Source organism: Narcine bancroftii, chromosome 8 (assembly GCF_036971445.1).
Source record: "Narcine bancroftii isolate sNarBan1 chromosome 8, sNarBan1.hap1, whole genome shotgun sequence".
NCBI classification, from domain to species: domain Eukaryota; kingdom Metazoa; phylum Chordata; class Chondrichthyes; order Torpediniformes; family Narcinidae; genus Narcine; species Narcine bancroftii.
This window is the reverse complement of record NC_091476.1, coordinates 160,691,750-160,717,944: the sequence shown is the minus strand read 5'-3', so window position 1 is coordinate 160,717,944 and position 26,195 is coordinate 160,691,750. Positions and strand designations below refer to the sequence as shown.

Below are 26,195 nucleotides of genomic sequence, written 5' to 3'. Positions count from 1 at the left end.
TTTATCTAATATTTGAATACACTGCTTTTTATGCCAGGCTGAAAATGTGAACTTTTTCAGCTTCTTTACGCAATGGATATTGGTGTTTTCACTCTGATGAGGAGCAGCCACTCAAATGTGACAGAATGGAATTTGCAAGACTATAAACTCATTAGAAATCTTAACCCAGCTTGGAGAGTAGGAGAACAAAATACTTGCAGAAATCACCATCTTATACTCTCTTAATGAGGTATCACTTTGCTGAAAAATAAAGATTGCCAAAATAACAGTGAAAAGCACTGAATTATAGCAACTGAAAAAGCAGTCTGGCAATAACTAGATCAGTGGCAGAGTGGGCAAGGTTCAAAGATCAGATTTATTGTCAGAGTACATGCATGACATCAGGTCAAGTTTCTTGTCATCTAATTGTACAAGTAAAATCCAACAAAACAATCCTCGGTGCAAAAACATGCAGACATACAACTAGACATTAGAGCATAGGGTGACATAACAGACCATGCACTGGAGATGTTTCAGGGAGGCAGCCACCTGCAACGGTCGTATAAATGAGAATGTCACTGAGATCAAATGCTTCACAACCAGGGCTAACCAGAAACTACGGGTGGATGCAGAGATCCAGGGGCTTCTCAAAGTTTGTGAGGGTGCCTTCAGGACAAGGGATAGGATGGCACTAAAATCACTCGGGAATGAACTCTCCCATGCAAACTGGAAGGCAAAGCGAGGGTACTCACAGAAGATCCACAGCTGTGCGACACCGGCAACAAGAGGCACATGTGGCAAGGGATCAAGACTCTTATGGATCATAAGTCCTCCTTGCAAATTAAAGACAATGATGACTCCCTACCGGACAGACTGAACACCTTCTATACAATGATTGTAACAATAAGCGAATTGCATTGGGTCCAGATCTTTACATAGATATATGTTAATTCTGGCTATGGCCAACCTCTCAAAGCATTTTATCACAGTAGATCTGAGTGCTACTGGGCAATAGTCATTGAGGCAGCTCACTCTGCTCTTCTTGGGCACCAGGATGATTGATGATCTTTTGAAGCAGGTGGCCTTTCGATCCTCAACTAAGTACAAGGCTGCTCCAAATGTGCAACTAAATCCACAAGACATTCCAGCTAATCCTAAAAACCCTGTGGCAAGATATAGGAGTACCATGGAGTCAGTGAAAAAGGCTTCAGTACCATTTGATTTGCTTGACTATTGTGCATGAGAAAATGAATGTCTTGCTAATGAAACCTATTTAATGGTGTAATGGAACTTCCATGAAATGTTATTGTCTTTTTGAATTGAACAAATGGTTTGTATTTTCTAATAACAGGTTATAACATCAAATACTTACCACAGTAGGCATTTTGATGATCATTTCCATTAGACATGAAAATCCTGTGTCATCTTCCACTGTTGCATTAGCTCCCATCTTTAGTAACATCATGGCAGAATCACTATAACCTTCACCAATAAAAGTAAATCTGAGTATTCATGATTAATTTTAGTTCATAGTGATTCAGAAGGAAATAATAGATCAGAAAGAATTGCAAAATACAATTTATGGTAGATTCACAGAATTATTTCAGGAAGAATGGAGGTTATTTGGCCTACAGTAGCCACACAAGCACCCATAAACAATAATTCTATTAGTTCCTTTCCCTAGCATTTCTATGCAATTAATTTTCTTCCTTAACTATTTAACAAATTTCTTTTTTGGAGCCCAAATTTCAATACAACCCCTTTCAAGAAATAAATTCCAGATTATTATTACTGTTCCCTTGCAACCTGTTTTAAATCTGGTCCTATGTAATGAGACAGATAAAATTAACAATCTTATCTCAGAAGGATCTGTGATAGTACAGATCTATTACCAATGTATATAGTGTATATAGTTACAGTATCTAGACTGTGCTTACAGCGATTGGCTGAGAGCTTAGCCACACCTACTGTCTGGGCCTTAAAGGGTTGTGTCCCTAGCCATGTCGGATCATTCCGGACTGGTCGGCCACCTGTGAAGAGCTCCTGTCTTTTGCTAATAAAAGCCTTGGTTTGGATCAACAAGTCTTTGATTCTTTCGATGAGCTCTACAGGATCACAGTATGATTGAATTTCTCATGCAGAAGGAGGTAAAAAATTATAATTTAAAACCAGTCCCTTATGTCCAAACTACATCGGGATGAGGGAGGAGTTAGCTAATGTAGACTGAGAATGTAGGCCGCATAGTGGGACAGTAGAGGACTTTCAAAGAGATTTTTCCCACAGTGCTCAACAAAGTATATTCTAGTTAAAAAACAAAGATAAAAAGGGTAGAGAAAACCATCTTTAGAAAATTAGAGAAATAAAGGAAGACGTCAAATTCGAAACACATACAAGGTAGTCAAGAGAAACTGAAAGATAGGAAAAAAACTTTAAAATGTAACAACAAAAACTAGTAAGCAAGCAATAAAGGAAAGAGATGTTGAAAATAAACTAGCACAGGATATAAAAACATAGAAGAGGTTTTCACAGTGATCACAGTGAAGACAATGGTTAACATATCAAAGAGTGATATTAAGGATGAGACGGGAGGTGAGGACCTCAATACAAGTTTCATTAGCCGATCTGGGTTTACTTCAAACCAATAGAATGACTGCTTCATTAAGGTGAATGAACAAAACACTAATAATTAGCAAACAATTCAGGTGTTTTGAAGAGAAGGTCATTGATGAAAATATTGAATATAGATGAATCCTGGATGCTAATCTCAAAATTCAAGTATCCTGGAGCTGAGAATATTCACTTTCATAAAATCTGTAAGATAGACATTTATATTCAATTTTCAACAATAAAAGACAAATATGTGTATCTTTCCTCTTATGTTTACCATTTGCTGCAGCAAGATGAAGGGGTGTTCTTTTTCTGAAGTCCCTTTTGTGAATATTTGCATGGTGATCATATAGGCATATTAGAGCTTCAAAGGCATCATATTTTGCTGCACAGTGCATTGGTGTCAGCAAGTCACCATCTGAAACAATGTCCACTTTTGCTAAAAAAATAATTACAATTATATTTTCACAGTCAGACAAATAATAGCTATTTACAAATACATCATAAAGTTTATTTTCTAATCTCTGCTGCACAAAAAGCAAAATAAAAGTGTGGTTCCGAGGCCATTCTTGAAAGAGTGAGTGCTTCAGGGTTGGGGTGGAAGGAAAAGAAAAGGAGCTTTATGGATAGTGCCCTGGGTTCTGGATTACAGGATCAGTCAAAATACAGAAGAAAATTGGGGAGATGGGGAGAGGGTGAAATTAGATCAATGTGTTTGGGAAGAGTGCAATTTGGGGGTGATGGTAAGGTTTTGATAGTGCAAGACTGGATAGATATGAAGAAATTGCCTGGTGGGATTGCATAATGAAAGCATAATTGAATTTAGACTGAAAAACACCAATCAGTCCTTGGAAAAACATGAACAGATTTTTCCATAAAAGCTTTCAAATAATTTATGGGATATAATGCAATTTGATGCATTTGTGACACAGTAGATGTATCAGGTACATGAACTCAACTCACTTCAGAAGTGCCCAGATGATTTCCTGGAAAGAAACAAAGTGACCCAATGATAACAGTTCACTTCAACAAAAGTTTATTTTATTTGAATATTATTAGATTAAAAAAAAGGTAAAAGTAAAGGTTCCATTATTGTCAAGTAATGCTACATTTAGAATTCATGAAATTCTTTAACTTTTGTCTACTGTTAATTTGTTTTGGTCATTACATGGCAACACATAATTTGTTAACACTGCCTAGACACATCAAAGTTACAGTTAAAAAAATGTGATAGGATGGGTGATATGAACAAGTAAGTAGGCTTGGCAAAAAGACATCAGTCAATCACATTAAACAAGTTCAAGAGTTTTAGCTGCTGCTCTCATCTCCTGCAGTTGGTTTCAATAACTTTAATAGAATTGTCTATCACAGTGGTTTTCAAACTGCCTCCCTAAACTCACATTTCATCTTAAGAAATCCCTATGCCATTGGTGCTCTGTGATTAGTAAGGGATTACTTAAGATGGTATGTGGGGGAAAAAAGGTTGAGAACCACTGCTCTCAACCCAATTGTTACTGAAATATTTTGCTTGAGAAGAATTATCATTGGCCCACTTCCTTTGGAGTTCTGAAACCATGCATCTAACAAGTCAATTAGGAACAAGTAAAACAGTAGTTTTCAAACCTTTTTCTTTCCATTCACATACCACCTTAGGCAATCCCTTACAAATCACAGAGTACCTATGATTTAAGGATTACTTCACGAGGAACATGAGTTTGGGGGGGCAGTTTAAAAACTTCTGGTCTATCAGGCAAATATAAATAGCATCCTCATCTCATTTTTTTTAAATTATAAATTTAGAACCACACAAATAAAGCACAGAATGAAAAATAATTCAAATCAATACAAATACATGTGGCATAGAAAAAGAAAAAGATAAGAAAACCTCCCCCTACAAAGAAAAAAGAAGAAAAAAAAGAGTAAGAAAGGGACAAGAGACCCTCAAAAGGGGTGCTAAAACTTTAAAGTTTCTTATAGTATACTGAGACCTGAAGGAGAAAGGGAAAGTCAGAACTTCATATAAATATTAACACCCATATTTTGAAAATAAGGACTCCATATCTTTCAAAATATATATTTGTCTCTTAAATTATAAGTAATTTTCTCAAGTGGTGTACAACTCCAAATATCAGCATGCCATCTTTCTATACCCAAATCCGTGACTTCCAAGTTATGGCAATACATTTTCTTGTTATTGCTAAAGCAATATGGACGAACTTCTTTTGATACATATTCAATTTCAACTTAGGTTCAATATTCTTAATATCATTAATAAAAATAACATTGGATCCTGTGGGAATTTAATCCCCATTATTCATTCATACCCCCAACTCAATGAGTATCTGTATCCTAATCCTTCCCCAATGAAGCACCACTTTTTTGAGCCTTTATTAAATCCCTTATTTATTAATGCTATTAAATTCATTTCTCTTCTTCCCTTAGTCTTTGCCCTGCAGTCCAATCAGAATAAAACGCAAGTTGACCTCCTCACACAAGATTACAAAGTACCATATATTTTTCAGTGCTACTCTGGAAAAAGCTACACAAAATGTCTTGTCCCAAGTTGTCATTCATCAGTTCAACTAAACCATAGATTTCTGCCAAAAAATGTCCAAGATAACCACTTCCTTTACAAAGATCAGTAATCACATTTTGTAAAATTGTACCCATTTTTGAAATGTCAATATAAATTTACTCAAATTATATAGCCTGGTCCTCATAGCTGTAAATCCATTTCTCTAAATAGGTAGCAATAGTGCAATTTTGTTCTATAAAATGCCATAATGGAAACCGAATCCAGAAAAGAATGGAGTGATTTGCCTTAATAAGAGAGAACTCATAATTAGGAGAAGGTCAGTGACCTATGAAAGAGAAGTCCAAACAGAACTCAGGACTCTTGAAAAGTTCACACACACTCATAGGAATATCACAGGTAAGGCAGCTATTGGAAGGGGGGGGGGCGGGAGAGGGAAGAGAGAAGAATGCAAAATGGCAGTCCGGCTTTAAAGTGTGATTGTGCTGCCGAGGAGGGAGGGAGGAGGGGGAGGGGGAGCAAAAGAGCCAGGCCTGGATCAGAAGGAACAAAGATGCGAGAGGGCCGTGGGATCGGGGACACTGCTCTCCCAAGAGGCGATGGAGCTGTGACAGCTGCGGAGTTGCACTGTTCGGCATTGATTGGTCTGGAAGCAGTGGTGCTAGTGGGAGTCCATTATGAAAGGGGATACCCATACAGTTGGGAGTTGAGGAGCGTGGGGTAGCTCTATGTTCAAAGTATCATGGCAGGAAGCATGAAGACAGTCACGGAGGGATCACCTTTCAGTGTTGACCCTGTCCCCCAAATCTGCTGTAAGCGGGCCCCGAACAATTCCCCCACGGAATTATCAGGCATCACTTTGGTGTGAAAATAGTAACCATGTATGTTTAAATAAACCAAAATGAGGAGTTTGTCTTGATTAAATCTGTAAAAATTGTAAATTTGATTACAAACAACTTGGATAGGAATTTGCTAAGAAACCTATATTGTTTACAACCTAATAATTCAAGAAAAATGACTGAGTATTATAGCAACTTAGGACTTGAGTGCATAGAGAGTTTTGACAGGTTACATTCATTCAATAATGGGGGTGTGGCCATCCAAAGGACCTAGACAGATATGTTTTGATTGAGCTCTCTGTGAAGAGTATCAAAAAGACTGTTAAAATTTTAAAATTAAGTATTTTTTTACTGAAAAATGGACAAAACAACTACTAAGAAACCAAGGCAGCCGAGAACAAAAAATGAAGAAGTTTCTACTCACCCAGGAATATCAAGCGAAAGCCCAAAAGGGAGTGGCACAAAAATGGCCTTGGGTCCAGGAGACCACGGCAGAGCTGGGGAGTCGGGACAAGAACTAAATATTATCCTGGAGAAAATAGAAAACCTGAACAACTGATTTGTTGGTGTTGAAAATGTAATGAGAGACATGATTGAAAGGATGACTGAAATTAAAGAAATCGTTAAAGACTTAATGGAAAGAATTACCCAAGCAAAAACAGACTTGGTAAAAACTCAAGATAAGCTAAAAACTTTGGAGAAAGATGCGAAGCAATGGGAATCGGACAGACAAGATCTGCTGGACAAGATCAACCACTTGGAAGAATTTTAGCAGACAAAATAACATCCAAATTACTGGACTGAAAGAAGGAATCGAGGGAAGCGATCTGGTGAACTTCTTCAAAACATGGATCCCGCGAGTGCTGAGAGCAGACAAATTCAGAGAAAAACTATATATTGAAAGGGCTCACTGGACCCTTGGACCCAAGAAAGCCAGCAATCCACGACTTGTCCTGGTAAGACTTTTGAGTTATCGGGAATGGGAGACAATTCTGGGAGCTGGAAAGGAATTAGCTAATAGACTGGGATAATATCTACCAAAATTAATACATCAGGTGGGATTTGTTAAAGGAAGACATTCTTCAAATAGTCTAATATATATGGCAAAATCAAAGTTGAATCCAAGCATAACCATTTCTCTAGATGCAAAAAAGGCATTTGATCGATTAGGATGGTCTTTCTTAATTAAAACATTGGAAAAATTTGGTATAGACATGAAATTAATAAACTGGATAAGAACTCTTTATCATTAACAACAAGCCAAAATTATAACCAACAATCAGATGTCACCGTTTTTTCCCTTGAGTAGATCAAGTAGACAGGGATGTCCTCTGTCTCCAGCTCTTTTTATTCTAGCTATTGAACCACTGGTGGTGATTATAAGGAGAGATCCTGACATTAATGGCTTCAAAGTTGGACAGGATGGACATAAAAATAGTTTATTTGTTGATGATGTGCTATTATATATGTCTGACCCGGCTGAATCTTTGATAAAATTACAAACAACATTAAAACAATATGGAAGAATATCAGGATATAAAATAAATATGGACAAGAGTGAGACAATACCATTGAAAAATGTTGATTATGAAAGATATCAAAAAGTTAATAGATTTAAATGAAAGATAGATGGAATCAGATATTTAGGAACAATGACAGAAAATAACTTACAGAACTTATATTAATTTAATTACACTCCTCTTTTAGAAAAAATGGAGAAAGATTTACAGAAATGGAAAACCCTGTCAATTACTCTAGTGGGAAGAGTAAATTGTTTGAAAATGAAGGTGATGCCAAGGTGATGAAGGTATCTTTTTCAATCATTGCCTATTGCACTACCTAAAAATGTCTTTAAATTTTTGAATAATAATAAAAAAAGTGATTCCTATGGAATAATAAAGTGCGAGAATTCATTGGAAAAGCTAACATGGGATTGACTATAGGTTGGGAGGACTTAGCCTTCTGGACTAAGAAATATTATTTATCAGCACAAGCAAGATTCAATAGAAGCAGAAACAACGATAGGCTTTATTTATTAATGGAATGTTGTCAATAACAAAAAAGACAGATAACCCTATATTAAAACATATGTTTAGAATATGGCAAGAAATAAATGAGTGTATTGGGGGAAAAAAGCAGGTGTATCATTAAGAACACCATTATGTAAAAATGTACTGCAGCCTATGAATCTGGGTAACAAAATATTGAATTCTGATAAGATAAATGATTGTTATATGGAGGGATCTCTTATGTCTTTTCAACAATTAAGAAATAAATACAGTATCTAATGGGACTTTCTTCTGTTTTCTTCAGCTAAGATCGTTCCTAAGAGAAAAATGGGGGCTAAGTTTGACCCTTCACCCCACATTACGCCGACCCATGTAAACCTACTCCATAACAATCTAATTTTTCCCTCCCTCTTAGCCATAACACTCTATTTGTCTTATATCCATCTGCCTATCTAAGAGTCTTTTGAATTTCCCTATTATACCAGTTTCCACCACCACCCCAGCAATGTATTCCAGGCACCCACTACTTACAATTTATTTTCAGGATCCAGTGAGTGAAGCTGTTTGCTACTACATTAAAAGCCATGGAATTACTAGCCTAGTAGAGAATTCCACCACCACCCCAGCAATGTATTCCAGGCACCCACTACTTACAATTTATTTTCAGGATCCAGTGAGTGAAGCTGTTTGCCTCTACATTAAAAGCCATGGAATTACTAGTCTAGTAGAGAATCCCAATGTCATCAAGACATAATTCTGGTATTTGCATCTCTATAGAACATTCTCTGGAATTCATCAGGCAGGAATTCCACTTAATCAATGCCTGGTGCCTCCAAAACAATTTATACGACACCTCAAGCTTAACTGAAATTACTCCAGCAGAAGGAGGCTGAAAAGCAAGACAGGGCACAGAGGATGCTGATAATTATAGACAGTAGGAAAGAAGGGTCTATATTAGCTTTCTGTCAGGCCCTGCACTTTCTCCAGAGGATCCGCTCCACAGTGTATTTTTATGCATGGAACAGTACACTTGGCATTTCTCTATTCATCTGCCATAATGAGAGGTGAATGAAGTGTCCATGATGAGAGGTGAATGAAGGGCAGCTCTCCTTTCAATTCTAGTGGACTTTATATGGAATGGGACCACATCAGGTATAGCTATGATTACCAGAAAAATTGGATGGAACAGAGATCCAATTTGTATATTAAAAATATTTGGATAACCATGTTAGCATTTGCATTATTGGCACGAAATTACTCAGCCCAAAGCAAAACTAATATGAGAAACATCTTGCAAACATTGCAATTCAAACAATGTGGGGATTGAGGTCTTTACATTGAAAGGGATTTGGAATCCTTGTCCCTTATCTGATAGAAATAATAGTTGTCTTCAAACTATGCAATACATTGGATTATCTGCTTCTGTATAATGAATATAGAGTCAGCAATAACCCTAGTATTGGGCTAGAAACTTCATCCTTGATTGTTTATAAAAGGAATGTCAACATTTGACTTTCAATTGATGGATCATCAATGGTTCAATGTCAAGATGAAATACATACACAATGCACATTTCACCCAGTGTAAAGGCAGAATTTACTGCTAAAACTATAAAGGACATATGTACCTGACACTGGAAATGTTGATGCATTTATCACAAGTCTTCTGACAAAACTGATAGTTGTGTCTCCTTGAAGGAGAACCACAATATTTTTAATAACTACTGGCTTTTTAATGATTTAGTAAGAGCTGACATGGACTTTTTACCCCCTCCATAAATCTTCGTCCGCGAAGCCAAGCCAAAGAAAGAAAAAAAAAGGTTTTCAATAATAAGGAGCAGTGTAGAATGCAATAATTTATTCCTCATGAGGTTCTAGTTACTCTGTTTACACTATGACACTTCAATGGCCAAAATAATTTTTAATTAACAAACATGAAATGCACTCGGACATCTCCTAAAATCACCTCCAGCACAGCTTTCCAATGTTAAAGTGCAGTACGTATTTTAATTGACTGGTAGAAGGCTGCTCTCGGTCACTGAGGGGGACAGCAGATGTCAATTCATTTTGAGCTCAACTCTGAAAGACTTGATGTAGAATTAAACATCTCACCATGTGGTTTCAGTATGGGTAGCTGTTCACCAGACACCATTGCTTAAGAATCCAATAATTGCTGACATCTAAAGGATGTCATGGTCGATAATGTCAGCAGAACCCTCATGATACTGGGGAGATAAAAGGTTGCACATGGGCTGTGATCTGATTTGCATGAACACCACCAAGCACATGCCAAAAGCTATGAACAAATCCCACAATAAAGTTCTTTGGCCTATAAGGACAATGCCCTATTTGTCAGCTTCCTTTTACAAGAACCTAAGAAATATGAATGAAGTAAGTTTCTGCTTATTCCTTGAAGAAGGGCTCAGGCTCGAAAAGTCAGCAATATATCTTTGTCTCCTATGGACAATGAAAGACCAGCTGAGTTCCTCCAGCTTTTTGGTGTGTTTTTATTACGAAAGCAGTAGCCTACTCTGCCATTGAAAAAAATCATGGCTGATTTGGCTGTGGACTCAGTTCCACTTACCTTCCTGTTTTTCATAACCCTTAATTCTCTAGTTCATACACAAGTCTATTCCAAGAGGAAGCCAGACTTTTTCTGATGATCACTATAATCATAGCTGACAAAAATCTGCAGTGTCTTTCTGGTTATAAAGGACACTGTTTGACATGCTGAGTTCTCCAGCATTGTGATTTTAATTCAACCAAGTGTCTACAGATTTTACCACATGATCCTTCTGTTCTTTAACAGAACATACTGCAACCAGACTGTGATAAACAGACTCTGACTGGATTGGTCTGACATTCTTTAATGGTAAGAAAAGTTTTGAATGGCCTCCAATTATGACTTCATGAAAACCAAAACAGAGTCCTTCTGCTGCTGTAAGTCGGAAATTATTATGCCAGTTCTGCTATAAGTGTCCAGCAATGATACGCTCTTTGCTTCACAAACTTCTAAACTGATTAGAGATGGAGTCCTCTCTGTTCTTTGCTTTGTTTCCCAAACCCATTTGGTATGTGACAGATTATGATATATTTTATATTGTATATAGATATGTTTTAAAGGAGATAAATTGTGGCAGGTTTTTTTTTTAATGTAGGTCACAAACAAATACAAACACTTCAAAACAGATATGGGAACATGACAACCAGGCAAGCTTATGGAAAAACCCCATTTTGAAGACGGGTTGTGAGTTTTTAGTTCAGCCTATTCAAAGGTCACACAAGAGGAGATGGCTGGCTGCATAATGTTTCACTTGAAATAAGGGAAACAGAAAAGGAACTCTGTGGTGATCTGAAAGAAAAAGGTTATCACCTGGCAAACCCTGATGGGGCAAGTTTCTTCGCAAGACACTGAAGTGGCTGATCAGAAGGAATTAGTCGTGGATGTCCAGCAAACAACAAATCTCTCTCTGAAAACTTACAAGAACCTTCCTGAGCAGTAACCATTTACCTTTCAAGCACCAAAGCCTGGTGAAGATTCATAAATGTTAAATTCTGTGCACTGTATAAGAATTGCCTGCAACCAGTGAACTTTAGGAGGAGTGAGAAGTGAGATTGGACTGTGAATTAAAGAACACACATTATATACACATGTGCTTAGAATTAGAAGGGGGTTAAATTAGGTTAAGTTAAAGGTTGATCCTATTTTCATGTTTAAAGATAATTAACAGCAACTTTTTTTAAAGTAACCATATGTCTTGGTGAATTCCGATTGTTGCTGGGTTTTGGGGTCCTCTGGGCCCATAACAGATAGGCCAATCAACATTCGGTAATGTATCCATATCAGCATTGTCATGTATACGCCTCATTCAAGTACATTGGTAATAGCATTGATATCTGAACTCTTTCTCTGATGAACTGGGACTCTAATCTTTTTTGGACTCTGACCTGATAGAAACTAGTTAATGCCAAAGAGCTCCCCATATGAAGCACATTCACTGTTTTTCTGCAAGTTCTGCCCTGTATTTGAGTTGGTACTTTGCAGTCACAGAAACAATCACAGTCTCTCTCTATTCTTCCTTCTTGGGTCTTCTTTGAAGAATGATAGGATGAATTTGGGGGAAGGGAGGGCAATGGATTCAAAATTTTTATGTGCATTTAACAATAAAGGCAAAAAAGCAAAGCACTGATAAATGCATGGAATTATTTGGGGGAGTGGCCACCAGCATGCAAGTATATGTAAACTAGATGGCCTTTCCAATGTGGGAGGAATTTACAATCAGGAACCAAAAGGTGAACATGTATTGAAGCTGCAGAGCTTTCTCTGTACCATCCGCAACATTCCCTGAACCCTATCAAAATATGATCTCTTCTAAACTGATTTTAATGTGATTCAATGATATGTGTATCTAACTTAATTTCTTCATGTCCAGTTGCAAATCTTAAATTTAATTTTTTTAAAATTTAAATTTAAAAAATATTTTTAATATTTAGACTTACAGCATGGTAACTGGCAATTTTGGCCCACGAGTCCGTACCGCCAAATTTACACCCCATTAACCTACACCCCCCAGTACGTTTTGAACAGTGGAAGGAAACCGGAGCTTCCAGAGAAGCTATGTGCAAATGTATATACGTGTGTGTGGTAAAATTCAAAACATTACAGTTTAATCTTGAGTCTGAAAAGTCAATTTTAAAGTCAAGTTTCAAACATCATGTTGAACTTGAGGATCTTTTAAAATCGCAGTTCAGAAGTAATTATGAGGCACTTTTAAACATTATGTCTTTAGATCTCTTTAAACTCATGAGTCTTTTGATGAGTTGTCTTTGAGAGATATTTCTTCCTCCTAGTAATTTCACAAACCCCCTCTTATCTTGCCTAAGAGTTAAGGAGTCTGTTTTCCACTCATTTTTAAAAAAAATTAAGAGCGAAGTGGTCTTGCTTACTTTACAGCCACTTGTTTTGTGTTCCCCTTTTCCAGGAGAAACACAACAGTATCTTTTCTGGTTACTGTATCAATTCTGAAACTGTCCTCCTTATTCATAGAGACAATGAAGTGACTCTTATTTATGGCTACTGATTTTGTGTATCTCCTATGCAAAGATTAATACAATACAGAACAGTGTCTCCTCTCTCCAGAGACTACTGTTTTACCTGTGTCTTTCACAGGGGGGGGGGGGATCAATTTCTTCCAACTGGTTTCAAAATGTCTCTCTCTCTCTTCATTTATATTTATCTGAAATCATGTGACACAACATCACCACTGTTTCAGTTTCCTGTCCAAAACACAACTTGTCACTTCACATCCACAAACGTCTGATCTCATCTCTGTTTAAGTGGTTATAAGATTCCATAAAGTCTATTCAGGTCATTGCAATGGTATTTGAGTTTTGAAACATCTGCCTGCATAATGTTGAATGTACACAAAAATGCATTTAAGAACCATACATAGTACTTGACTTTTCAATTAAGAAACGACTTCAGCTTTATGGCTCTATTTTTCTAGATGGGTTGACTCCAAAAATGAACTTCTTTCTGACTTTCTGTAAATGTAATGTACCTGTGTGTGACCCTGTATCCAGCCCACAAACTAACTTACTAAGAAATATATAAACAATATTTTAACTTCACTTTAAAGTTTAATATTAACAAAAATCCGTTACACCCATGCAGACACAGAGACAACATACAAATTCCTTACAGACAGTGTGGGACCTGAACCCCAGTCCGGTCCCAATTGCTGGCACTGTAAAGGTGTTTACCGCTACGCCAACCATGCCGCCCTTAAATCTGTCCATGTGAGTATCTATTTCAGTGTCTAAGAACAGATATGTGCAAATTGTCATTCGAGTGATCTGTTTCAATGAAGGCAACACAACTAAGGTGTTGTACTAATAAGTACTAATAATTGTACTTCAAAGCAAGATTATGGATTTTTGTAATATTGATGGAAGGTGTTGCATCCAGTGTTCCTGATGTGGCCTCCTCCACCTTGGTGTGCCTGGACATAGATTAGGAGACTGTTTTGTTGAGCACCTTCAGTCTGCTACAATAACAGGGACCTCCCAGTGGCTAAATTTTAATTTAATTCTATACACCATTCCCAATCTGACATGTTTATTCATGGTATCATGCATTACCAAATTGAGGCTACCTGAAAATTGGAGGAACAAAACCTAATATTCCGTCTGGGCACTCTCCAATCACAAAGCATTAATATCGACTTCCCAGCTTCCATTAAAGCACTCCCCTTCCCAAAGTCGCTGCATTTCCCTATCCCTCTATCTACTTTCCCACAGCTCCCCACCCCCTTTCCTTCCCTCCCCATTTAGTTACCCCTTCCCCTATCACCTTAGCTTTTTTCTCTTATATCCTCCCACCTAAAGCCACCTATGACCTCTTACCTGTTAGCTTGTGCTCCTCCCCCTGCCTCCCTCCTCTCCTCACCCCCTCCCTTGACTTTTTTATTCATATGCCTGTCTGCATTTTGCTCATACCTTGACAAAGGGCTCAAGCCCAAAACATTGGTTAACCTTTACTTCCTAAAGATGCTGCCTGACCTGCTGAGTTTCCCTAGCACTTTTGTGTAATGCTGATCCAGTGCTCTGGGAGAGTCACTTTTTAAAAATCAGCCTGGAGCCACCTGGGTAACCTCACTGCAAGAATGTCCATTAAGTACTGGAACTCTGATGTCATTAGGCACAGCAAAATGTTAGTACCAATGATAAATCATTGCTCCTTTGTTAGGACTTGTCAGTTAAATATAGCTAGCCAGCAAAACCAAAACTGCAATTTGCAAAGGAGTGACCTCTAATTACAGCCCTGTTGCTCGAGCACGAATTAGAAGATGAGAACTGTGCAGCACTATAAATAGTCCAACTTAGAATTTAAAATTTTCAAGTCGTAACACTTAATATATATGTCTTTGTGTCAGAAGATGTTGTTGGTAATGTGTCTGTAAGCATTTTGATTGTTATCTGCTGACTATTCATGCAAAATAAATCCAAATTCATCACCTCCGTTCTGGATAAGGAATACAATCATTTCCACATTGTTTGTAGCAGCTGCCACATGAAGAGGTGTCCTGCCAAAAATATCCTGGCGATTAACATCAGCACCTCTCTCCAGAAGAAATTGGGCAACATCAACATTCCAGTTTCGAGCTACCTGAATCAATTACATTATTAGACATTATTAGGACACACCGTCAATGTAATCATTTATGCTAATTAATATAACACACTTTAACTTTGAAGCTCTTGACAAAATCATCAATCTGAAACAGATAACATCTATTACCTGCTTATTTTTTATTATATTTATCAGACATGGACTGTGACAGTATTATTACATGATCTTTCTTCATTAATATTTCTCTCTCAGAATCATGTGTTCATAATCAATAATTTTGTATCAAGCAACACATTGGATTTAAAGTCACAAAATTTGAGAGGATAAAATAGAAAAATGAGACTTAGGACAGAACAGAATACAGTGGTTCAGAACAGTTAGCTTTGGTCTTGCTCGCAGGAAAATCTGATTCACCTACAAGTAGATAACTGAAATAATAAATAATGGCAGGCTCAATATAAAATTAAATTTTAGCTTGCAAAGCAAGGACATTGCTGAGGAGTGATGGAAAGAGGAGCAAACCATCAGAGCCTCTACTTCCTCAGGAGTTTGTAGAGGTTTAGTATGACATGAGAAACTCTGGAAAATTTCTACAGAGGTGTAGTGGAAAGTGTGCTGACCAGCTGCATCCTGGCTGGTATGGAAACACCAAAACCCTTGAGTGTAAAGCCCTCCAAAAGGTAGTGAACACAGCTCAGGACATCACAGACAAAACCCTCCCCACTACTGAGTACATCTACATGGAATGCTGCCATTGGAGAGCAGCAGCAATCATCAAAGGCGCCCACCACTCAGCATATGCTCTGTTCTCACTGCTGCCATCAGGAAAGAGGTCTAGGTGCCACAAGACTCGCACCATCAGGTTCAGGAACAGTTGCTATCCCTCCACCATCAGACTCCTCAACAACAAACTCAATTAGAGACTCATTTAAGGATTCTTACTTGTGCACTTTATTGATTTTCTTTTTGTTCTCTCTGTATTGTAGTTTGCTTACATTCATTATATGTTTACAGTTATTTGTTTGTTTGCATGTTTTAAGCTGTGTACAGTTTATTTTTTGCACTACCAATTAGTAGTAATTCTGCCGCGCCCGCAGAGAAAAGAAATCTCAGGGTTGTATGTGATGTCATGTACGTACTCTGACGATAAATCTAAAATCTGAAAATGGGCACTAAAAACAATGAAATGATAAATTACAATCAAATATTTGGGTCAAAAGGAAAAGTGGTTGCAAGAGATCTGCTACTTACATTAAAAAGAAACCCAATGAACTGGTGGTCTAATTTGAAGAACAGCTGATCATGTTTGCATTTTAAAAAAGATCGTATGTCATGGTCTTAGACTTAGTAAAAATGTCATTGACCAAAGTAATACATGTACTGTGAGGATAATGGAAACTAGACTTAAATATAACACTAAAAAGAATAACATGAATAACTTCAGAAGCCAAAGATATACTGAGGCACTTGAATGAAAATAATTGCAAGTCAAGGCGTGTCTAATATTTCCATGATTAATTCATGAGGATGAAACAAAATTTGCATTGGTGCCTGAGAATTTATAAAATAACATCATCAAGAGGATAAATTTGTTGTCAGTTTAACCACACATAATTTCTGTTGGTAACAATTTTGATAATTGTATTAATGAGTTTAAAGATGTGTTTGCTTAAATAAACTTGATTTTACCTCATGGAGAACAGTATGCCCTTCCTTATCTGAGAAATTTACATCAGCGCCATGTTCTAGAATTCTGGCTAGATGTTCTAGGTCAATCTAATAAAGAGGAAAAAGCATATCTAAACAGGGAAATTCAAAATTCAGTTAATTATTTAGTCGAACATTGCTCAGTTAAAGGATGCAACAAAAGTAGAGATATGTTGATGTATAAATTTTTTAGCTTCCAACTTGTGTTACATGCTTTTGGGAGCCCGTGTCAATTTCATGTGTGGTACCTCAGGAGCAATAAGCTACCACACAATATTTTATCCTTGTATTAAAATGGTGCTGAAGGCACAATTGAGGGGCCCAAATTATATGGAAGCGAGAACAGTTTATGTTCAGGCCATCTTTATTTATCGTTGATACCATGCTTGCACTGTAAAGGCAAGATAGCGTTTCTCCAAGACCACAGGGCATATTTACATAAATATAAGTTAGAAAAGAAGTTAAACACATTAAAATTTTAAGACTTATACAGTAACAGTCCATGGTACCCTATCCCCAAATGTTCTGGGAGTTCAGGAGTCTGATGACTTGGGCGGGAAAAGCTGTTGCCCAATCTGGATGTAAGGGCCCAAATGCTGTAGTACCTCCTACCAGATGGCACAAGGGAGAACAGTTTACTTGAGGGGTGTGTGGAGACCTTCACAATTTTTATTGCCTTTTGCCTGTACCGAGTGTTGTAAATGCCCTTCATGGTAGGAAGAGCGCCCCCAATGATCTTTTCTGCTGATTTCACTATCCTCTGTAGGGTCATGCGGTCCGAGGAGGTAGAGCTTCCAAACCAGGCGGTGATGCAGTTGCAGGATGCTCTCAATACATCCTCTGTAGAATGTAGTGAGGATGGAGGGTGGGAGATGAACTTGGTAGGAAATAGAGGCATTGCTGGGCTTTCTTGGCTACGGAGCTTGTGCTAAGGGACCATGTCAGGTTCTCCACTAAATGCACTCCAAGGATGCAGGCAACCATCACAGTCTCTTACAATAATTGTTGTGCTCTTTTTCACTCAAAACACCCTTCCATAGAAAGCCTTGCTTACATAATAAATGAATTAAGTGGTTTGAGAATGAATATCTAAAAATTCAGAGGAAAAATATCAAAAGAGTGGGAGATGGAGCGAAAATCTGGACATGCTGGTTTTGCATCTTATTTTTCAGTATTAAATAAACTAGAATCACTTGATAAATAGCATCATATAATTCCAACTTGTAAATTTAAGGCTAGCCATTTAGATAGATAGCTGACTTGACTTTCAAATATAATATTGGTTATAATGGGAAACAAGAAGTTTGCGAATGCTGGAAAACTGGAGCAACACACAATGTGCTGGAGGAACTCAGCAGCTGTCAGGTAGCATCCATGAAAATTAGTTAAAGGAATCAATTTCACATGACATTGTACATGACGACGTAAGAGCAAGTGTCCTTTTCAAGAGGGTCCTTGTTGATAGAGGATTTCAAGGCAAAAAGCATCTCTAGGGCTCAGTACCCCACTCTGCAACTCCTCGACTTTCTCATTGGAAGCCCACAATCAGTACGAATTGGAAGCTACGTCTCCTCCTCACTGATTATCACTACAGGCGCTCCCCAAGATGCGTGCTTAACCAAATGCTCAACTCACTATACACCCACGACTGTGTGGCCAGACACAATTCCAATGCTATGTATAAGTATGCCGATGACACCACAATTGTCAACAGAATCACAAACAGTAATGAGGAAGCATACAGGAGGGAGATATATCAACTCTTGGAGTGGTGTCATATCAACCATGTTCAGCATTAGTAAAACCAAAAAGCTGATTGTGGACTTTAGAAGGAAGTCAGAGGAAGTCATCATCGTCTTGCCCTTGCGTGGAGTGGCAGGTTGTGGGTCATGATGTGGTGCTGTAGTCTATGTCAGGGCATCACCATGGTGAATTTGGGGGTGAGCACTGCAAGAAACTCGGCCAAGGCCCTGGCATACTCATTGTCCAATCTCTACGGAGTCCAGGTGGAGTGCTGGGAGTCTGGTGTCTTTGAGGGGGAAGCTTTAAAAAGTCTTGGTGTGGACCAACCTCCTTCTCTTGAGGTCCACTAGCAGGCTGTGGGCATGCAGGAAGTCTGCCCCAAGGAGCAGCTGTTCCACTGTGGCCAGCATGAACACTGGATTGGAAGCCATCGAACTCCTGGGCCACAGGATAACCAGGTAAGGAGCCACACTTCTACCCAGTAAAGTGGAGGCCATCCGGAAGTTCCCCAGACCCAACACGACCAAGGGACTACAGGAGTTCGTGGGGATTATAAATTTCTATCGTAGGTACATCCCCTCAGCTGCTTGGATCATGCAGCCCTTGTTCGTCTGGATGGCAGGCAAGGTGAAGGACATCACCTGGGATGGAACGAGGAGTCAGCGGATGCCTTCCTGAAGGCCAAGGAAGCCCTGGCGGATGCCGCTCTCCTGGCACATCCCAGGTCAGACGTTCCAACGGCCCTGATGGTGAATGTGTCAGGAATGGCGACATGCAGTGTTCTGGAGCAGCAGATCAAATGAAATTGGTGGCTGTTGGCTTTTTTCAGCAAACATCTCCAGCGTCCAGAACTGAAGTACAGCGCTTTTGACAGAGAGCAACTGACGCTGTACTTAGCCATCTGCCACTTCAGGTACTTCCTGGACAGCAGGTCCTTCTCAGTTTTCACAGATCACAAGCCCATGACTTTCACCTTGGCTAAGATCTTAGACCCCTGGTCAACCCGCCAGTAACGACTCCTGTCTTACATCTTGGAGTACATCACATATGTTAGGCACGTCTCCGGCATGGACAATGTGGTGGCTGATGCACTGTCCAGGCAAAGTATCCATGCGCTATCAAGAAGAGTGGACCATGGCACTGGCAGAGGTGCAGCAGAAAGACAAGGACTGCTATATCAGGACTGCAGCTCCAGGACATCCCAGTTGGCACAGGTAACACCATCCTCCTGTGCAATGTGGCCATTGGTCAGGTCAGACCCATCCTCCCAGTGGCTTGGAGACGACAGGTTTTCTATTTTATCCACGGACTGGCTCACCCATCCATCAGGACCACGGTTGGGCTGGTGGCCAGCAAATACATGTGTTATGGATTGCGGAAACAGGTCAGAGGATGGGTGAAGGCGTGCACACAGGGCCAAACAATGAAGGTACAGCAGCACACCAATACCCCACCTCAGCACTTTAAGCTCACAGAACGAAGGTTCAACCACATTCATGTGGACATAGTTGACCACTTCACCAGGTGGCCAGAATCAGTCCTGCTGGCAGACACATCCACAACCTCTGCACCAGAGCCCTCATCTCGTTTGGGTTACCGTTCCACATCACATCCAAAAGAAGGGCCCAGTTCACCTCCAGTCTGTGGTCCAACCTCGCTAGCCTGTGGGGTGCCCAGCTGAATCACACAACAGCTTACTACCCACAATCCAATGGGCTGGTTGAGCGTTTTTACAGGCACCTCAAAACCGCGCTCATGACCAGATTCCAAGGACCCAACTGGGTAGATGAGCTACCATGGGCACTGTGGGGCATCTGCACAGTACCCAAGGAGTAGCTCAACACCTCTTCGGCTGAACTAATCTATGGAGCTCCACTGGAGAACTCAGGAGAATTCGTACAATCCCCAGGCAGACAGCAGGACGACACTGCAGCATTCCTCAGCAGGCTAAGGGAAAGAGTCGGCAACCTGGCCCTGATTCCACCTTCCAGGCATGGACACATGAGGACCAACATACCCAAAGAACTGCAGGACTCTGAGTATGTTTTCATTTGCAGGGGTCCACATTGTTCACTACTTCGGAGGCCATTCGAGGGTCTGTTCCAGACAACAGGGCCACGTTCAAGCTGAAGGTCAGAGGCAAGATGGAGTTCTTCACCACAGACAGGCTCACACCTGGACCCAGCACGCCTGGTCGAGACACCAGCACCATGCCGAAGAGGCAGGCTTCCGAAGGCTGCAGAGACTTTGCCTCCGGGCACTAAGGACAATAACAAGGACAATACCGCTGGTTTTGGGGGGGATGTGGCAGCCCACCATGGTGGCGATCAAGTTGGCGCTCTGGGAGGCAAATGCAACCAAAGGCCAGCAGTCTGCACAGCAGCACTGGCCCCACAAGCAAACCAGTGGGTGAACGGCAAGGGCATTTTAAAGGCCAGCGACCCCAAAATGCCACTGGCCTTGCTACACAGCCAAAAGACAGGGACAGCGCACAGGGAAGAAGGGCAATGATATGAAGGAAAGTACCTGCGTGTGAGAAATCCACTTTTGTTATGCATGTTGTGATGTCAGCCAAGGGGGGCCAAGGCAGGAACAGTGCAAGTATGTAAGTCGGGCCTGAGCCTAATAAAACTCAGAGCTTAATCTGATTACACCACGTGTGTGTGTGTCTTCTTTCGAGTAGCACGTGGCTATACACTACTTTTTTTTATATTATTGTTGTAAGATGGTTCATAATATGAATGTTTGCACTATGATGCTGTCACAAACACCAAATTTCATGACTTGTTCATGACAATAAATTCTGATTATCGAACAATAATAGTACAGTACAACTCCAATTATCCGAAATTGGATTCTCCAAAATCCTTATTATCTGAAAAAAAATTAAACATTTCAGATAAATGAGGATATCTGAAACAAAACAGAAATCCTCATTTATCCGAAATGTTTTTGAAGTCGAACTGACTGAGGACATCAGGCTGCCAGAGGCAGCGGAGACCTCGGGCTCCCGGCGGCAGCACGAACCTCGGCCTCCCGGTGACAGCGCAGTAGGATGTGAGAACCTTGGGCTCCTGGCATGAGCGGGGTCTTGGTGGGGAGCTCAATTAGTTATGAAAAGCAATTCAAAATTGGAATCAACATCAAATTCAAGATGCATTACATTCATAAAGAAATTAGTTGGCTATTTAACCCACCTACAGGATCACATCATGGTGGTGTGTGGGAAAGAATGATTAGATCAAGAAAATTTTAAATAATCAAATACTCAATGATAATAATCTGCACACAGTATTGTGTGAAATTGAAGCTATTTTAAATAGTCCTCCAATAACTAAAATTTCTATCGATTCAAATGACATCAGGGCACTTATTCCTTAAATCTAGTCCTTTAATGACTCCAGGTCAATTTCAGAAAGATATTTGTGCAAGACACAGATGGAAACAAGTGCAGTTTATTGTGGATTTATTTTGGAAAAGATGGATTGAAGAATATCTTTCATTATTACAAGAGAGACAAAAATGATCTAAAGCTAAACGCAATTTTGTATGTGGAGACATTATAATTATCATAAGTGATTCTGGGGAAATTCATGGATACAGTTCCGGATAAGAAAGATTTTGGTTGGCAAGTATGGATTAAAACCAAGACTGGTTACTTAAATAGACCTATTACTAAAATCTGTCTTACAAGAAGCAGAAAGTTTTAATTTCTAATCTTATACTTACCATATTTACTTCTGTATCTGTAATAGTAATTAGCCATTAATGTCTATTCTAGGTGGGAACCTCCAACTGAAGCAGTGAGAGATTGAAAATATTTGAGAATATTCCAGCTAGTTGGTTGACGGAGATTTTCAGTACCATGCCAGGTACACCATCAGGGCCTGACACCTTATGAAGGTTCATCCTCTTGGAAGATATTTTGACTGACCTTTGAAGCAGATTATCACAGGGTCATTTGCAAGGATTCTCACTGATACAGTTGAATTCTCCTTTTCAAAGTAAGCATAAATGGTGTTCAGCTTATTAGAGAGTGAAACATCACAGCCATTTATGTTGTTAAGTTTTGCCTTGTAGGATGTAATGAACTGTAAACCCTACCATAGCTGGCATGCATCTGATTCTGTTTCTAACTTCACTCAGAAGCCTAAAAGCCTGAATATGCCTGAGATTGTCTGATCTTGGAAACTAAGCAGGCTCAGGCCTGGTCAGTATTTGGAGAGGAGACTCCCTAGGAACACCAGGTGCTGTCTGCCTTACGCTAGTCACAAAGTTAAAGAATTTCATGAATGTTGCATTCCAAATGTAATATTACGTGACAGTAATGGAATCTGTACATTTACCTTTAATTGCTTCTTTCCTGTTACGATAGTCTTCCACAGGTTGTACCTGATCTATAGACATCTGGATCACCATCAATTTTAAACACCATCAATCTAGCCTTCAGAAGACTGCGAATCCTTTGGTTCTTCCACAGCTTTTGGTTAGGGTACTCATGGTATGTACGCATGGGCACACACTCATCCACACAGGTCTTGATGAAGTCGATGACAGCTGTGGCATATTCATTCAAGTCTGAAGATGAATCCTTGAATACGGTCTAGTTCACTGATTCAAAGGGGTCCTGCATGTGCTCCTTGCCTCCTTCAACCAATTAGAACCAAACATTCTTCTCCCCAAGAACAATTTTTTTTGCATCAGTATTTATGCAGGAAACTGGCATAGTGAATAAAGATGGAAGGGAAACAAATAGAAGTTTCATGGAACATATGGTGTTTAAGGAGAAGGAGGTGCTTCCTGTCTACAACGAATAAAGGTAGACAAATCCCCTGCACCTTGTGGGATACAAGTGTTGAAATTGCATGGCCCCTGGCAGATATATTCAAAATATCTTTAGTCACGGGGGAGTGCCAGAGGATTGGAGAGTAGCTCATGTTGTCCCACTGTTTAAGAAGGGCTCCAAAAGTAAACTAGACAATTACAGGCCTGTGGTGCAGCAAGTAAACACAAAACTTAGCTTTCTTTATCTCTGATTATTTATAACTTTTAAGAACACATTTTTCTAGGCTTCCTGCCAGATTCTGCGAACCAGAGCTGTATCGTATCTTTCCAAGGTCACAGGTGTCCTCCAAGACTTTAGCTCAATTTTAAACTGCGCAATTCAGACATGTTCTTTTTTACTGGTTTGGAATATTTTATTGTTACAGCAAGAATGTCTCTTTGCTTTTAACAAGTTGAGCTCTTTCAAACAAAATTCACAATTATAATTTTCTTTGAATCAAAATATAGATGACACTTTCCAGGTTCTGTATTTCCTAATTTCAAAGCATGTCATCTTCAAGGAAACATGGGTCGACATTCTGAATTACTATCTTACTAATCCAATAAACCAAATTTTGTAGATGCAGCTTATGTAGTTTTAATTCATTGATAAAATGGATAAACATTTGGCATAACTTCACATTAAGAGTTTCATAACGATGAATAAACAAAGCATATACTGTATTTAAATATATAACGATATTCAACTTTAAAGAGATATTCAAGAAGTAAGTTCAAAGAAAATTATCTCCAGCTCACGTTCTCTTCATAATTCGTCAGATACAAGCTATTAGTCATAATATGACATATTATGTCACACATGTCAAACTCAGGCCCACGGGCCAAATTTGGCCCGTGATATAATCATATTGGGCCCGCAAGATCATATCAAATATGTATTAGAGCTGGCCCGCTGGCCGTTGTGCCAGTATAGCGCATGCACAGCTAATACTACAAATCCCAGAATGCTTTGCAAATGCATTGGCGCCAGCCCGTCAGCCCGCTAATCGCCCCCACCTCCTCTGTTTACTTTCATTAGCATCTGCGACCTGTCGCCTAACTCACATGTAATAAACCCCTTACGAAAAATGGCCAAATGAAAGACAGAAAACAGGACCTTTCAAGACAGGTGGGAAGCAGACTATATGTTCATCATTTTAAAAGACAAACCTGTTTATCATTGAAGCAAGTTGTTATTTTTTTGACTTGTTGGCTTGTGAAAAAAATACATTTAAAAGGAGCTTAAAGGCTATAGAGAAATATTATTTATTGAATATTTTATTTCTCATTTGTTAATGCTTCTTCTGGAAAGAGTTTAACCAAAATTATTATTAAACATTTATTTTAATAAGAAAAAGTTTAACATTACATATGTTGAAAGAAGAGAAAACATGCAGATGTTTTTGAAAATTTTCAATAAATATTTAGTTTGGCCCAAGTTTTTAATTTTGGCCCTCTGTGAATTTGAGTGTGACACCCCTGTATTATGTCATAGTCATTATAGTAACACTACAAACAATAGTCTTTCTAAAAGAGACAAGCACAAAATTAACTAATAATCAAAAACACAAGGTTTTAACCTTTATACCACCTGCTTCAAACAGACACAAATCATATCAGTGCCCAAGAAGAGCAGGGTGAGCTGCATCAATGGCTATCATGCAGTAGCATTCACATCTACTGTAATGAAATGCTTTGAGAGGTTGTTCATGGCCAGAATTAACTCGTATCCAAGAAAAAAAACCTGGATCCATTGCAATTTGCCTGTCACCACAATTGTTCCACTGCAGATGCAATCTCACTGGCTCTCCACTCAGCCCTGGATACCCTGGAATACAGTAATACCTACATCAGGCTGCCTTTCATTGATTATAGTGTGGTAAATCATTGTTATGTATAATTGTCTGGTCAGGCACACCTATTGGCTGGTTGTACCTGTGGCCCCTCCCCACAGGCTCCTGTATAAAGGTGACTGTTCCATAGCCCCCTGCAGCTCAGTGCAGGACAAACACACAGTATGAATGTGCTTGTATTCTTAAGTTTTTCTATAATAGTCTTTTGAGTAATTGATGGTGCATCATATAATTCAGCTTTCAACACTATCATCCCCTCAGTACTAGTCACCAAGCTTCAAAACCTGGGCCTTCCTCTGCAACTGGATCCTTCTTCCTCATTAGAAGACCATAGTCAGTGTGGATTGGTAACAACATCTCCTCCTCGCTAACTATAAACACAGAGAGACCTCAAGGATGCCTGCTTAGCCCACTGCTCTACTCTCTCTCCATCTATGACTATGTATCTATGCACAATTCATTTACAAATGCCATTTATAAATTTGCCCATGACACCACAGTTGTTGACAGAATCACAGATGGCAATGAGGAAGTGTATGGCATCACAACAACAACCTTGCACTCAATGTCAGTAAAACTAAGGAAATGGTTGTGGATTTTAGGAAGGGGAAGCCAGGAAAACACAAACCAGTTCTCTTCAAGGGGTAAGCAGGGGAAAGAGTAAGAAACTTAAAATTCCTGGGTGTCAACATTTTTGATGACCTATCCTTGGACCATCATATCGATGCCATCATAAAGAAGGTGTGCCAGTGATTATATTTTGTTAGGAGTTTGAGGAGATTTGGTATGTCACCAAAAATTCTTGCAAATTCCTTGTGTACCGTGGAGAACATTCTGGCTGGTTGCATCACTGTCTGGTATGGAGGTACCAATGCACAGGACAGGAACAGGTTACAAAGGGTTGCAAACTCTGCCAGCACCATCATGGGCATTAGTCTTCAGTCCATTATGACATCTTTAAGAGATGGTG

General features: G+C 39.2%; 1 protein-coding gene across 1 annotated transcript in view; it reads right to left on the bottom strand.

Annotated features, from left to right (window-relative positions):
- LOC138742137 (uncharacterized) overlaps positions 1-26,195 on the bottom strand; it is a 145,498-nt gene that overhangs the window by 106,204 nt on the left and 13,099 nt on the right. Inside the window, exons 4-7 of the mRNA XM_069896320.1 lie at positions 16,788-16,874; positions 14,984-15,134; positions 2,864-3,025; positions 1,352-1,461 (exon numbers count right to left, since the gene is read on the bottom strand). Coding sequence (XP_069752421.1) covers positions 1,352-1,461; positions 2,864-3,025; positions 14,984-15,134; positions 16,788-16,874 — 510 coding nt within the window. The remainder of the gene's footprint in view (positions 1-1,351; positions 1,462-2,863; positions 3,026-14,983; positions 15,135-16,787; positions 16,875-26,195) is intronic.